General features: G+C 39.6%; 1 protein-coding gene across 21 annotated transcripts in view; it reads right to left on the minus strand.

The window, feature by feature from the left end:
- Positions 1 to 12,955, minus strand: part of mycbp2 (MYC binding protein 2) — a 217,821-nt gene that overhangs the window by 112,065 nt on the left and 92,801 nt on the right. For all 21 annotated transcript variants that reach the window (XM_055636757.1, XM_055636765.1, XM_055636751.1 and 18 more), the window contains 6 exons: positions 12,126 to 12,330; positions 11,360 to 11,513; positions 6,479 to 6,651; positions 4,285 to 4,410; positions 4,061 to 4,188; positions 3,115 to 3,206 (listed from right to left, as the gene is read on the minus strand). In XM_055636757.1, the coding sequence (XP_055492732.1) occupies positions 3,115 to 3,206; positions 4,061 to 4,188; positions 4,285 to 4,410; positions 6,479 to 6,651; positions 11,360 to 11,513; positions 12,126 to 12,330 (878 nt within the window). The remainder of the gene's footprint in view (positions 1 to 3,114; positions 3,207 to 4,060; positions 4,189 to 4,284; positions 4,411 to 6,478; positions 6,652 to 11,359; positions 11,514 to 12,125; positions 12,331 to 12,955) is intronic.

Here is a 12,955-nt window from a genome sequence, read left to right on the forward strand (position 1 = left end):
GAAAAGGTACCCCAGGTGCACATTTTTTCCACTCAGAGGGTCGCCCTTATCGGGAATCAACTGCCCTTGGAAGCTATGTAAGGGGATACAATTACGACTTTCAAAAAGCATTTAGGCAGACATATGGATAGGAAGTGTTCAGAAGACTATGGGCCAAATGGGATTAGCCTACTATGCCTACCAATTTGGCAGACAAGTTGGGCTGAAGGGCCGATATCTATGCTGTACAGCCCTTTGACTGTATGATACAATGAAACTAGTTGGATCAATGTGCCAGTCTTTAAAAGGGAGTTAGATGTGGCCCTTGTGGCTAAAGGGATCAGGGGGTATGGAGAGAAGACAGGTACAGGATACCGAGTTGGATCCATGATCAGCCATGATCATATTGAATGGCGGTGCAGGCTCGAAGGGCTGAATGGCCTACTCCTGCACCTATTTTCTATGTCTTGCCATATCATTATGTTGGGGATGTTAGTAGGTATGTTGCAAAGCCTACCTGAAGCGTCGCTGAAAATCTGTCCCAGCCCGTGTGCGCGATTTTGGCGCCGTTTAGAGGGGGCGGGTTTAAAACGCGAATTTCCCTAGGCTGTTCAAATCGAGGATGTTCAGCCTAGTTAATTATTAACGGAAAATCGCTGGAATATTCCGTCGCTTTAGCTATTATTAGTTTTAAAGGCTTTATATAATTGTTGTAGTAGTTTAAAGATTAACCTCTAAACCCGCGACCACCGGCAGGGTCTCATACAGCAGACAACAGAAGGTAGGCTGTTTATTTTTACATTAAAAAGGGCTTCTTAAGATCCCTCTATACAAAGTTTAATGTTGCGAGTAGCTAATTTGGGCTCATTATTTCCCACAGTATTTTTCTGGGCATTTGAGGGCACAAATCTAGCGCAATGTGAACGTTCTAAACCAGCGCGTTCACAGGATCCAACTGGAAAGCTGATTTAAATGGACTTTAATTTACAGCAATTGAACACTAAATTCCTTCCATTTGGCCTATAAATTAATGTAAATGAGATTTAAAAATCATGTTTTATCGTGAATTATTTGTGAATATTATTTGGACACATAGGCTATTTAAAAATGTTAATCATTTATTAAGAAATAGAAAGAGGTTTAGATCTAGTAATTGAAGTTTGAAATTAGCTCCAATTGGGTAACTAACTAATTATATGCTTTAATTTCAGGTCATCCAAGTAAGATTGATTTATATTTGTTTCAGAATGCTTCAATCTATGATAACTGAAAATTTCATTCAGTTCTCTTAATTTTTAAGAAAGTTATGGGCTTTTGACTGTCCACGATCACAGCTTTTTTGCTAAGTCCATAGAAAATCAATAGGAAACAAGATGCTAATTTCCTAGTATGAAAATGGCCATAACATTTTAAATACTTGAGATGTGAAAGTGAATTAGGTGTCCAATTAAACTTCTTTTTATGCTTTATCTAATGGGATGAATTGCAGGCTTGATTTTTAAAATCTCAAAATTTTGTAACATTGCTAATGTTAGTGCAATAAACGTGAATGTACAAAATTCCATGGTTTGGAAGCTATGACCGAATGTTATCAATTCAGTTTAGACATCAACTTATGAATCAGTGTCTGTCCACAAATGCTCTTTCAAATTTTTCAGAAGAAAGTTACCAGTCGAGTCAGTTTGATGAAAAGAACACTTTAAATATTTCATTAGAAACGGGAATAGTGCCGGAGGATTGGCATACTGCGCATGTTGTTCCATTGTTTAAAAGGGGGTCTGACAGTAAACCTAGCAATTATAGACCTGTTAGTTTGACGTCAGTGGTGGGCAAATTAATGGAAAGAATACTTAGAGATAATATATATAAGCATCTGGATAAACAGGGTCTGATTAGGAACAGTCAACATGGATTTGTGCCTGGAAGGTCATGTTTAACTAATCTTCTTGAATTTTTTGAAGATGTTACTCGGTAAATTGATGAGGGTAAAGCAGTGGATGTTGTGTATATGGACTTCAGTAAGGCCTTTGACAAGGTTCCTCATGGAAGGTTGGTTAAGAAGGTTCAATGGTTGGGTATTAATGGTGGAGTAGCAAGATGGATTCAACAGTGGCTGAATGGGAGATGCCAGAGAGTAATGGTGGATGGTTGTTTGTCAGGTTGGAGGCCAGTGACGAATGCGGTGCCACAGGGATCTGTGTTGGGTTCACTGTTGTTTGTCATGTACATCAATGATCTGGATGATGGTGTGGTAAATTGGATTAGTAAGTATGCAGATGATACTAAGATAGGTGGGGTTGCGGGTAATGAAGTAGAGTTTCAAAGTCCACAGAGAGATTTATGCCAGTTGGAAGAGTGGGCTGAAAGATGGCAGATGGAGTTGAATGCTGATAAGTGTGAGGTGCTACATCTTGGCAGGACAAATCAAAATAGGACATACATGGTAAATGGTAGGGAATTGAAGAATGTAGGTGAACAGAGGGATCTGGGAATAACTGTGCACAGTTCCCTGAAAGTGGAATCTCATGTAGATAGGGTGGTAAAGAAAGTTTTTGGTGTGCTGGCCTTTATAAATCAGAGCATTGAGTATAGAAGTTGGGTTTCAGCAACTAAGTTACAGAGAAAGGTTGAACAAGTTAGGGCTTTATTCTTTGGAGCGCAGAAGGTTAAGGGGGGACTTGATAGAGGTTTTTAAAATGATGAGAGGGATAGACAGAGTTGACGTGGAAAAGCTTTTCCCACTGAGAGTAGGGAAGATTCAAACAAGGGGACATGACATGAGAATTAAGGGACTGAAGTTTAGGGGTAACATGAGGGGGAACTTCTTTACTCAGAGAGTGGTAGCTGTGTGGAATGAGCTTCCAGTGAAGGTGGTGGAGGCAGGTTCGTTTTTCAGATTCAGATTCAATTTTAATTGTCATTGTCAGTGTACAGTACAGAGACAACAAAATGCATTTTATCATTTAAAAATAAATTGGATAGTTATATGGATGGTAAGGGAATGGAGGGTTATGGTCTGAGCGCAGGTATATGGGACTAGGGGAGATTATGTGTTCGGCATGGACTAGAAGGGTCGAGATGGCCTGTTTCTGTGCTGTAATTGTTATATATGGTTAATATAAATTAAGTATGTACCTCGCAGCACAGTCATAAGCCAGGACATCAGTTTCAGCCAGCAGGTCACCATCCGTTTCATGATCTCCTCCATCAGGACCCAGCTCAAATAGCTAGTTTAAAAATAAGATATTTTTCAAAATGTCAAAACATATTTTATATCCTGGGCGTCCTCCAATGCCAGTGTGAGGCCACATGCAAACTGGAGGAACAGCATCTCATATTCCGCTTGGGTAGTTTACAACCTAACGGTATGAATATTGAATTCTCCAATTTTAGATAGTCTACAACCAACCTCCCCCACCCCAATCTCTTCCCTGTGCCCCACCTTGATGCAACCTTTTCTCAATTTCCTCCTCCCTTTACACCTATATGCCTTCCTCTGTCTTCACAATTGGAACCTCTTCTATCCTTATTACACACCTTTTTGCCTATTTATCTCTGGACTATGTCCAACCATCTAATATCCCTCTTACCCATATCCACCAATCATTTGACTGACTTTGCCCTGCCCTGCCCCCCCCCCCCCCCCCCCCCCCCCCCCTCCATGCCAGCTTTCTACCGCCCTCTCATCACAATCAGTCTGAAGAAGGATCATGACCCAAAACATCACCCGGCTTGCAGAGATGCTGCCTGACCTGTTGAGTTACTCCAGCACTTAGTGTTTTTGTTTTGTAAACAGGCTTCTGCAGTTCCTCATATCTAAATATTTTATACATTTGGTATAACTTATTGCATTATACTAAAAATGTTCTAACTCAATCAGTTCCACTCTTACATTAAGCCACCAAGCAATATATTTGAACAGAACTAATTTTCTTGCACTTCCTATATTTTCTGCACTTTCTGCTCACCTTATGATATACAAATTGCCAAAACACATCAGAAAGTTTGCTTTTCCCAATATGTAACATTAGAATCCTAATCCTATTAACGAATTGCAATTAACTATTATTTGCTAACTCACCTTGATTTTTGCTGTGTATTCACCTCTCCCACCGAACAAGCCAAGACCTCCAAGCAGTATATCCGTGTCTGCAGTAAACCGAATGGCTTCGACAGAATGAGCAGAATACCCCCAGCCACCGCCATGACCTAAACATTACATGCAGATACAAATGGTGTGAGTACAATACCTTTCTCAGTAGTGACAATAATTTAATTATATGTTTATTATATATGTAAACCTACTTTCAAATCGATTAACCACGCTATAATCTTCTTTTGAATAAACTTTAGTAACAGCTTGTATCTCCTCTTCTGTATTGGTAACTCCCATTTTCAGATCCTGCATAGCAGCCAACGTATCCAAACAACCTGTTTTCATATTAGAAAATAATTACTCAACAAAATTGAAATACTTTACATGTGCATTTCCTGTCTTATTAGACCATGATGATTAATTCAGTTGACATAATTAGTCATCAATATTTTCATTTACCCAAACAGTGCACAGTGAAAATGCATACATTCAAATCATTCAATTCCAATAATCATGATATGGTAAGTGATGGGACTACACTAAAGCTGAGTGCTCGCATATAAATGAACCAATCCTCTTCATGGAATTAAATCTGCCATTCTTATCCCATATGGCCTACAAATTACCTCATTTAAAGGAGTCCACCTTCCCAATTCAAAGGCAATTACAAACGGGTAATAAATGCTGGGTATTATAGACAATAGGTGCAGGAGTAGGCCATTCAGCCCTTTGAGCCAGCACTGCCATTCAATGTGATCATCCCCAATCAGTACCCCGTTCCTGCCTTCTCCCCATATCTCCTGACTCTGCTATTTTTAGGAGCCCTATCTAGCCCTCTCTTGAAAGCATCCAGAGAACCTGCCTCCACCGCAGAGAATTCCACAGACTCACCACTCTCTGTGAGAAAAAGTGTTTCCTCGTCTCCGCTCTAAATGACTTACTCCTTATTCTTAAACTGTGGACCCTGATTCTGGACTCCCCCCAACATCGGGAACATGTTTCCTGTCTCTAGCGTGTACAAACCCTTAACAATCTTATATGTTTCAATGAGATACCCTCTCATCCTTCTGAACTCCAGAGTGTACAAGCCCAGCTGCTCCATTCCTCCCTCCCCTAGCAGTCTGTGACCCGCAGTGCTGTGGCCATAGCGCTATGTGTAAAGGCAATAGCGCTCCAGCATACACCATTTAAATCCCCAAGCGTTAAACTGACAGTGCTGTTTAAACCTGGACCGGGACAGGCAGATCAAAGCTTACAAAAATAATAATGCAGATCTTGAAATTTAAAATACTAACAGATTTAATCTGTTATAATTTTTTGGAGGTACAGTATGACTTTTTATATCCTTGCATTTTTTAAGCAGCAAGATGAAACAGGAAGACAGGCCGATTTTTTAAAAAAAATCCATATTTTACAAAGCAAATCCGTACATCCGTATTCTGATCGCATTTCCGTACAAAATACAGAAAATCCTTACTACTTGGCAGCTCTAAATAGTATCCTTGATAGTAAACCTAATAGAGGACCAGAAGTTCAGAACAAATAATGCTGACGGATCAGCCAACGAGGTCTCATAGAAGCTCAGACTAAAGGAATATCAAGACAGGTAGAAACTGAAAAGTGTGACCTTAGTTTGAAGAGATTTTGTCAGAGCCATGGAGTCATACAGCGTGGAAACAAGCTCCTCAGCCCATGCCAACCAAGATGCCCCATCTACACTAGTCCCACCTACCTGGGTTTGGCCCATATCCCTCTAAACGTTTCCAATCAATGAACCTAAACAAATGTATTTTAAATGTTGTTAATAGTACTTGCCTCAACTTCCTCCTCTGGAAACATATACCTACCACCCTCTGTGTGACTCTTGTGCTTTAAATCATATAAGCAGTCAGAAAGTATGGCAACAATATGGAATTGATTTTGAAAATGAAAGGACGAATTAGACATCCTCCTATTTGCAGATGTTGATTCTTTAATTGTAAGTAATAGTATGGAGGGGAATAGTTTACCATGTTAAACAAATATGAGATAAATACTGCAGGATTGCCATTTGGTCAAGACAGAAGACAGTGCTCTCTCTACAAGCTGCATATCAGTGGACAGAAGACCAAGGCAAATATTAGACTAAACTAATTGTTTTTTTCTAATTGTTCACAAAGGATACTATTTTAAATTGTACTTTCTTAAAATTGTTGTTAAATGTTTAACTAAACTAGTGCACAAATCAATTGAAAGTTTTTCAAATATCAGGTGGAATCCCATTGAGGACCAATTTTATCTCCAATTCAGATTGTTATACAAAAAAATATCCCCAAACCTCATTAGAAGAAACGTACATACAACAGTGTAATAAATACATGCTACTGCAGAACCTTAGGTAAGTTTACACATTATTATTCTTACCTAGAATGTGCAGAGCCCCATGCGACCGAGTGGTATTTGATTTAGATCCGGTTGGTAGTGCAAGCTCAGGACTCAATATGCTACACTTGCTGGGCATATCTGATCCTGCAGGAAGCCTAGCATCTGCTGTAACTGCGTTGTAGCACCAAACTTCTTTTTTGCCAGGTAAGAACCTTGAGAGAAAGAGAACAGTCTATCAATTTTACTTCTGCTGGGGTTTTATGGAATATTGACATATAAAATACCAACTTTGACCAAAGTTTTCATGCAGTTCCTCGTGTTCACATGCCTTATTCTTTGTTTTAAGACCATAATACACCATATTTAATTCCAAGCCTGGAAACAATAGGCCAGTCAGCTCTCAAGGTTATACCCTTCAGTCTAAGGAAGGGTCCAAACCTGAAACCTCACCTTTCTATGCTCCAGAGATGCTGCCTGAGTCGCTGAGTTACTCCAGCACTTTGTGTCTTTGTTTTTATACTCTTCATTAGCAGTCCTTCAGAATCAAGGAATAATTGCTTCCACTCCAGTTTTGTTAGTACTAAGATGACCAAGATAACTGTAAGAATGGCAGGCTCTTCCACTGATAAGCCAAAAGATGTCTGATGGGGCATGGAGTCCCCCTTTCTCATTTAAAGAGATCTTCTATATGTCCCTGAATATTAGACTCAAGTTCTTCATACCCAGAAGGTATTTCCAAGAATCAGTTAGGATGCGGCACAGATATATGAAGTGGTCCATGTTTTTCAGGGTCTTGCCATGAATCTTTCTTGTTTGGGGATATGATCGTGCAGCGGGTCAGATCGGTAGAGGATGTTTGCCATGCGGATATTGAGTACAAGGCCATTCAAGTCGTATAATTCAGCTAATTAATGAATAAATAATGGCTCACAACCCAACTTCTGAACTCACACAAAATCAAGTATTGTATGCATACTGCAGGTCGACTACAAAAGGTTCAAATTATGTTGGTTCCAGAGTGTAGCTGCCATGTATTGAATCGTTTCCATTAGTCATCTTTAACACTGGTCTTTATTTAGATTGGTTCTGATGTAAACTTACTTGTTGGGTCATAGCTTGAAGTACATATCAAATAGTAATGCATTACTGTGGACAGCTGAATTTGAGGTGGTGTTTCACAGACTGCCCCATGGTGCTGCTTTCTGCATTTTACTTGGAGTTGCTGTGCAACTTGCTTCTACATGATCAAAATCCACACTGCAATTTAGGATCAGTTCTATGGCATTGGAAGGAACCAAGTTAAGACCTAGGCAATAACTTTCCCTGTATTCGGCAGCAGGAAGAACACTCTGTAGTTACCATAGTCAGTCTTGTTTGCCTTCATAGAGTTCAATCAGAACATCTCTGAAATTCCCCAGTATTGTCTCTCTTTCCTATCTGTGAACAAGGAGATTGTAGATTTGTGTAGAAACAAAGAACTGTAGATGTTGATTAATACACATAAGTACACAAAGTGCTGGAGTAACTCAGCACCCTTCTTCAGTGTCTCGACCCTAATTGTCACTTATCCATGTTCCCCAGGGATGCTATTTGACCGATTGTAGATTTATGATGGATTTGCATTTCACTCCGTTGTACCTCTGTGAAAATATTAACCACTTTCGAGGCGTTATTCTTTTAAGTTTAAATATGACCTTTGAATTCTTGTCAGTCAGAACTGGTGGTGGGTTGGCTGAATGAAAAGAATGCAGTGTAATGAGTCAAGCACGCTCACAAAGGTGGAGGTCTTCAAAGGGCTCCTTCCAGCAATCATTGACTGATTCTACTGTTGTAATGTATTCATGCATATTCATGTATATGATAATGAGTTGGTGTTCAATATAAGCAGGGAATGTTGGGTAATAAATCTCTCTCTCGTGATCCAGGCAACCTGCGAGTAAGTTGTCATTCATTCTGCCGTCATATAACAAAATTGGCGACGAGGATAGAAACAAAGAAAATAGGTGTAGGAGGAGGCCATTCAGCCCTTCGAGCCAGCACCACCATTCATTGTGATCATGGCTGATCGTCCCCAATCAATGCCTGCCTGCCTTCTCCCCATATCCGTTGATTCCACTAGCCCCTAGTGCTCTATCTAACTGGGATAGAGTTTGTGAACTCATCCTTTAAATACAATGCAGGACTGTTTTGCAACATGCAGTATTGCTTAACATTTTAAAAAGTAAATACGGAGTTGTGTCGCAGTTGTTTTCGAGCTGGATACGATAGGCCACAGATCCTTCTATGCAGGGGACTGTAGTTTAAAACAGCAGCTGGACAAATCATCGAGAGTTTGTCAGGCTATCTCTATGTTGTGTCTACGTGGCAAGATGCCGTCCTTGGGATTGTATACGTTTTTTTTGTCAAGTTCCTCAAGCTGAATAGCCATTGTACAGCTAAGTTTTAGGTGAATTGTTACACCAGAACAGACAGGAAATCGGGGTTTTTAAACGGACTTTAAAAAAAAGAGAACGACATGATGGCAGCGTCCACGGGCTACATCGGAAACCTTGGCACTTTCAACAAGAGTAGAGAGCCGTTCAGCTCCTAAATGGAGAGAGCAAACATGTTTTTCCCGGCAAACAACATAATGGAGATTAGTGGTGAAGGAAAGATAGTGACTGAAACAAATAAGGCTGTTTGCGAACGCATGAATGCGATTCTGTGCACGGAAATCGGTCCTGAAGTGTACGGCGCACTCGTGAATCTCCTTGCGTGCATAAAGGCAAAAAATGTGCCATTCAATTACATTATGAAGAGGTTGGAGGAGCATTTCAACCCAGGCCGCTGGAAATTGCAGAAAGCTATAAATTTGGCACTAGAAACCAGAAGCAGAATGAGACATCAATGAGTACATTGTTGCCTTGAAAAACTTAACTTTTCACTGTAACTGGAACCTTTCTCAGACTCGCACTACGCAACAGATTTGTTTGTGGTCTAGTTGATGAACGAATTCAGTCCAAACTGATGAACATTCCAGATTTTACATTCGAGAAAGCATGCAAGATTGCTACCACAATGGAGATGGCATCAAAGAATGCTCGCGAGTTTCGCCCACCACGAACTGCAGTGGCCGTATACAGTCACAAGGCAGTGCCTATGGCCAAACCTAGCGGCGCTAAACCAAAACCGAAGTATGGTGGGGAGCCGAGTTCAGCCAGTTGTTATCATTGGAACGGTAATCACTCATCCCAATTTTGTCAGTTCAAAATGGCCAAGTGCTATAACTGCCAGAGGAAAGGCCATATCGCCTCAGCATGTCAGACCAAGCTTAAAACAGGAAACCAACAATCTGCGAGGAAACAAGACACAACACCAGAGTTTGCGGATGACACGAAGCTGGGGGGCAGTGTTAGCTGTGAAGAGGATGCTAGGAGGCTGCAAAGTGACTTAGATAGGTTGGGTGAGTGGGCAAATGTATGGCAGATGCAGTAAAATCTAAAACCCTGTACAACTGCAGTAGAACCTCCCTGCTCTTATACTCAAATCCTTTTGCTATGAATGCCAACATACCATTCGCTTCCTTCACAGCCTGCTGCACCTGCGTGCCTACTTTCAATGACTGGTGTACCATGACACCCAGGTCTCGTTGCATCTCCCCTTTTCCTAATCGGCCACCATTCAGATAATAGTCTACTTTCCTGTTTTTGCCACCAAAGTGGATAACCTCACATTTATCCACATTTAAGATTCCATAAATACTGGTCTAAATCAAGTATCACAACAACAAAATTGTAACTGTGTACTTAGGTTAAATACTTAAAAAAGGGAGAGCAGTGTAATGTATTCATGCATATTCATGTATATGATAATGAGTTGGTGTTCAATATAAGCAGGGAATGCTGGGTAATAAATCTCTCTCTCGTGATCCAGGCAACCTGCGTGTGAGTTGTTATTCATTCTGCCGTCCGGAATATAACAACTGCTAATAAACTCCCCTCTGTTTTTGACTCGGTGGGATGGGGCCTTAGTCATTGAGGCCACAAATATCCTTCTCCTTAACAGTGCTGCAGAACCTATGCATGTTATGGCAGTTAGCAGGCTGCTCAGACTCCAGCACTCTCATCATTCACCATCTGCTCTTTCTGCCATAGGTTTTCTGTTCTTCCTCTAACATCAGGTGCCTATAAAGATGTTTATTTTCCCTTGAAGAACGATGAATTAGTGAATAGGTAATTCAATTCAATTTGCCCAATTGTTCCATACAACCTGGTGCCCATGCCTAATAAAACATTAATAAAAATGTTTCAGGAAATTTCAAGAAACCCACCATGATTCTTTCCTGTGAAAGAAGGATCTTACCAGTAAGATTATTACCAGTAAATTGCCCTCTTTAAGTAAAAGACAGGAAATATATTCAGACGTTGTCATGAAAAAATAACTACAAATATGCTAGTTGGGAATTTGAAATGCAAATTAGAGAATACTATTCATATATTTAAAATCTGAATGGAATATATTGGTTCACCGATTCAAAAAAAATAGGGCAGCATAAAACCTGAGTGAACAATATGGTCTTGAAGATTTGGGTTAATGTCCTTACAAAATGAAAATCAGTAAATAAATGCTTCAAAATAGTTTTAAGCAGGTGGGAAAGTAAGATTAAGGTGTGGTATTCAGAATGGAAGAAGAAAGTAATTCAGTCGTGGTCATTATAGGTAAAGTTCTAAACAAATCTTATTCATATAGTTTCTTATTACCATCAATCTGTTTAGAATAAACGTGCTACTAAATAACTAAGCGCAGCTAATATTTTTTTCCGCTTGAAAATGCAGAGAAATGGGAAATTTATCTTTAATGTGGTTGGAAATTCTTTAGATGGAAAGTGCATTTACATCTTTGTCCTCCGAAGTTCTTTGGTAGGGAAATATTTCAACTTACCTCCAAATTACATCATACACAGGATCCAGACAAACTGCAAACCCTCGCAAGTCTTCCTGCTCTGAATCGTTAAATGTCCTACAACTTCCATCCAGCTTATTGATTAGCAAGCATTTAAAGGGTGGTGGCTCAGTGACAGATGCAGGTACCAAACCTATATGAACAAACACCGTAGTTCAACAACTGCAAGGCTTTTAGTCATACCGTTACATCTCTTCAAAAATGTTTATATTACAGATGTCCCCCTTTTTATGCCATTTGGGTAACGGAAATTTACCCCCATGGAATTAACATGACCAGAAAATCTAAGATACAGGATGAAAATTTGTTCTTACAAAATCTGTGAGATAAGTAAATAGGCACATTTTTTTCAACTCGCATTTGTTCACTCACACGTTTTGCTTTACAGATAATTACAATACAACCGTTTTCTAGGATCGTAATCCCCATATAACGAGGGTGTGGGGCGAGGTTGCCTGTACTAGTGAATCTAAAATTGCCCCTACATTTCCTTTCTCCTGAGAAATTTGGTGTAGCAGTTCATTCCTAATCTACAATGATAAAAGCACAGAGTAATGAATTTATCATTATGCCACAAGAAAAGCTGTTCTGATATTACTTGAAATAGCTTTACCATGCTTTGTGGTTTACTATTCAGACTGCAAATTGATCATTCTGAAACTACAGCTTAAATTGACAACAAACATTCTAAATGAGTTCTAAACATTCACCACCAAATGCAGAACATTCAATTAATTGGACTTGCCTATTATGCTTCTGCTGGCAAAGATTTCTGAAGTTGATAAAACATGCGAGTTGATAAGAGCTTCATCGATACGCAGAAAGGTTTGGTCTCCACTTGCACCTATCCAAGTTGCCTTACGACCATATTTTGAGCCTATATTTGGCATAGGAGATGGCCTCGTGTTCCAGAAAGGCATATCCAAAATTGGTCTACCAAGTTGTCCTTTCTAAAAGGGAAAGGAACATTTTTTGAAACATCTTATTTTAATTTCCACTGATATGCACATAATCAACAATACTCATCTTTTATCCCACAAAGCATTCCCAGACACTTCATAGAAAATATTTTCTTGAAAAGTAAACAAATTGTAAGAGATACAAGGTAGGGTGATATATTGTTCTAGTTCTAAACAATTCCAGTTAATTCTAAATAATGCTTGTTCTGAACAAGGTTTATGAAGATTAAGGAAATAATTAAATATGTGGTTTAGGCAAGAATTATTAAATGAAAGAAGGGAGTGATGAATCAGAGGTTGGAGTGCATGCATGGAGAGGAGATTTAGACTGAAGATTTGGCGAGATGCAAGTCAATGGCGAATTTAATCATCTGGATGAGAACTAAATTTAGGAGACTGGAAAATCATTAGCCAATTAGTAAGGTATATTCTTGGTTCTTGGTCCTCCCAAATATTCCAAATAGAATTTAAACTGGAGGTGGCGGAGGGTGGATTTAAGCAAAAAAGGATTCTTGGAGAAGTGCTACATTAAATTTAGTTGCGTCTGGTTGAGTAACTATGGTAGGGTGAAGACTTTTCTATGCTTTAATTGTGTGGGGCAAGAATGAATTGCTGC

The sequence above is a fragment of the Leucoraja erinacea genome, chromosome 6, assembly GCF_028641065.1.
Source record: "Leucoraja erinacea ecotype New England chromosome 6, Leri_hhj_1, whole genome shotgun sequence".
Classification (NCBI taxonomy): Eukaryota; Metazoa; Chordata; class Chondrichthyes; order Rajiformes; family Rajidae; genus Leucoraja; species Leucoraja erinaceus.